Source organism: Stegastes partitus, unplaced genomic scaffold (assembly GCF_000690725.1).
Source record: "Stegastes partitus isolate 25-593 unplaced genomic scaffold, Stegastes_partitus-1.0.2 Scaffold1452, whole genome shotgun sequence".
In the NCBI taxonomy this organism is placed as follows: domain Eukaryota; kingdom Metazoa; phylum Chordata; class Actinopteri; family Pomacentridae; genus Stegastes; species Stegastes partitus.
In genome coordinates this window covers 71,886-74,709 of record NW_007579183.1, presented here as the reverse complement: position 1 = coordinate 74,709, position 2,824 = coordinate 71,886, and the positions used below count along the sequence as shown (strand labels likewise).

The 2,824-nt window shown below is 46.0% G+C and overlaps 1 protein-coding gene across 1 annotated transcript in view; it reads left to right on the top strand.

Annotated features, from left to right (window-relative positions):
- The first annotated feature begins 1,200 nt into the window (after positions 1–1,200).
- fibcd1a (fibrinogen C domain containing 1a) overlaps positions 1,201–2,824 on the top strand; it is an 8,479-nt gene continuing 6,855 nt past the window's right edge. The window contains exons 1-2 of the mRNA XM_008299725.1: positions 1,201–1,268; positions 2,709–2,787. Of these exons, the coding sequence (XP_008297947.1) occupies positions 2,710–2,787 (78 nt within the window). The 5' untranslated portion in view covers positions 1,201–1,268; position 2,709. The remainder of the gene's footprint in view (positions 1,269–2,708; positions 2,788–2,824) is intronic.

Genomic DNA, 2,824 nt, shown 5'->3' with positions numbered 1-2,824 from the left:
GGGGCGGCTGTGGCTCAGGTGGTAGAGCGAGTCGGCGATGATCGGAAGGTCGGCGGTTCGATTCCGCCCTGTAACCTGTTTCATGGTTGTTGTGTCCTTGGGCAAGACACTTCACCACCTGCCTGGTGTGGATGCGTACACACGCTAACCCTAAGAATTAGCCTATTGGTGTGGCTAATGCTGACAATAGCCACAAAATGTGGTAACACTCGGGATTCTCCTGTAGTTGTGGGGCCCATCATTAATCCACTGGCTGTTCGCTTCCTGCATGAACACTCTTGTGTTCACTCTTATTTTTTTTTAGAATAGAACAGAAATACTTTATTTATCCCAGACCTGGGAAATTATTTTGATACAGCAGCAGAAAAGAAAACACTAAATCACAATAAGAAGGGTTAGGGTTAACCCTAGCCCTAGCCCTAAAGGGCTAAAGCTAAATACTATTCAAAAACAAACGAACTGTACAAAGTGTGCACATTGAAAAACAGAGCAAACAAAGCCTGTACCAGAGCAGAGAGCCGAGGATGCTCTGTGCTGTTCAGGGTTGTTGCTCTGGGCAGGGGTAGGTTTCCTACCCCTCAGGTTGTTCAGTCTGCTGCTGCCTCCCCAGCCTCCTGGTGAAACATGGACAAGGACCTGAGCTTCCTCAGGACGTAGAGTCTGCTCAGGGTTTAGCAGAAGCAGCTGTAGGAGGTAAGTACACCTGGTGGACTGTGAGGCAGCTGCTCATTCTGATTGGTTCGCCTGGAAGCATACAGAGCTGAATCAGTATTGGTCAGCCAGCTGTGAGGTAGTAGCTTCTCACTGGCTGGTAAAGCTAAAGGCTAACTCGCTGACGTAGAATTACTGAATGAAGCGTCTTCAGCTGAAACACAATCAAATGGATTTTCAGCAGATGGGACGTTAAAGAAGCCGATCAGAGAAGAGCAGCTTCTCACCAACAACTCCGTCGACTGGTTTTGTGCTTCCACATCTTCAGTGGGACACGTTCCACAGGTCCAGGTCCTGAGCTTCAGCACGGTCAGTTTCAATCAATAATGAACTACCCACATGTTTGTGCTCTCTGTCGTTGTTGTTGTTGTGAGTGAAGTAAACAAACCTGCTCTAAACCAATCAGATTATCACAGCTTCCCCCCCCCTTAGCAGATGGTCTCTGAGGTTTCCGTGACGATCTGAGCACAGCAGACGTCTCCGAGCTCACGGACGATAAAGTTTATTTCATGTGACTCTTCTCATCAGAGGGTTGTGTCGGAGCCTGAGGACATCAGGTGAGTTGCTGATTATTGATCACTGATCGGTGTTTGAGTTTGTTCAGTGTGTTGTAAAAACAATAATTCAGCTTCAGCGTAACGTGAATTTAATCTTTAACCTGAATCACTGAGAACAAACTTGTTCGGATCACATCCACAGAACTGTGCTGAATGTATAGAACAGGTTCTGACGGTGAGCGAGCTTCATGCAGAACAGCAGAGTCAGAACCTGTTAGATCAAAGCAACAGAAAATACCATCTGGTGTTTGCAGAGGAACCTCTGATCTGATGGAACTGAACACCCCAGAACAGTAGTTAAAGAACCTTTAGAACATGGTAACGAACCCGTAGAACACTGTGCGACTGATGTTCTCAGAATAATAACCAACATGTTCAGATGTTGATCTGCTCCTGAAGTCAGTGGGTTCTAAAGAGAACGCCACCAGTCAGAGAACAGAAATCAAAGTGTATTCACAGTGAGACAAGGACTGTTTCTGTCACGACGAGGAACTTTAAGTCCGATTTAAGTGAAGCTGACAGAACCTCAGAGAGAACCGACCAACCACCTGCTCAGGTTTAGGAAGAGAGCTCAACCATCAGGTCTCAAGCTCTGTTTGTGATGCAGCCACTCAGGTTCTATAGGAAGGTTCTAATGAAGTGAAGAACATCCATACTCAGATCCAAGAGGTCGCCGAGGATCCCTGTAGAGAGGGTTCCACAAAGGATGTGTGGCTGTCAAGGCTGTTCTAAAAGTCTTTAGGAAGGTTCTAGATTATACTGATCAGATTTTAATGAACCCGATGAGGTTCTATAAGACTAACGCACTGTTCTAGAGGTCTTCATGGATGTTCTAGATAACCTTGAGGTTTTAGAAGTCTGTGGTCAACTCAGAGGTTCTGGAGATCTATCAAACAGCCTTAAAATCAAGTTCCACATCACCCTGGTACACTTCTCATCAGATGAATGGCTATTTTCATCAAAACAAACAGTTCTAGCGGTTTCTTTAGGGGGGAACATGGTTCCATGAATAATTTTCTTTGAGTCATTGAGGAGGTTCTGTTAGTGTTTAAGAAGGTCACAGGATCACAGGGATGGTTCCACAGGTTGTGGATTAGATCCTTCTTTCAGTGTCTGGGTTCTCAGGAGATTCTATAGGTCAGCGAAGAGGTTCACCAGGTTCATGTTTGGGTCATTGTAGAGTTTTGAGAAGGTTCTTGTGTAGGTTGTGGAGGGCACTGAGGAGCTGTGGGGGTCTTTGGGAAGGTTCTAGATATTCCTGGGTTTACAGCAGCAACTGGACCAGTACAAGGGGACTCAAAGGGGAGGTTCTAGGAGTCAATATTAATGGTCCTAGTTGAGGGTCTAGGGACCATTACAAAAGGTTCTAAAGAGGTCAGGAGGTTTACGTGGTCACTGAGGAGGTTCTAGCAGTAACTTCAGACTCTGTTTGTGTTTCAGGATGATGCTGAACGACCGTTGGACCATCATGAACAACAGCAGCTCAGAGCTCGACAGCAAGCGACCCAACACGCACAAGGTTTTTATAGCTGTTAGCCTCACAGTGCTATATTAGC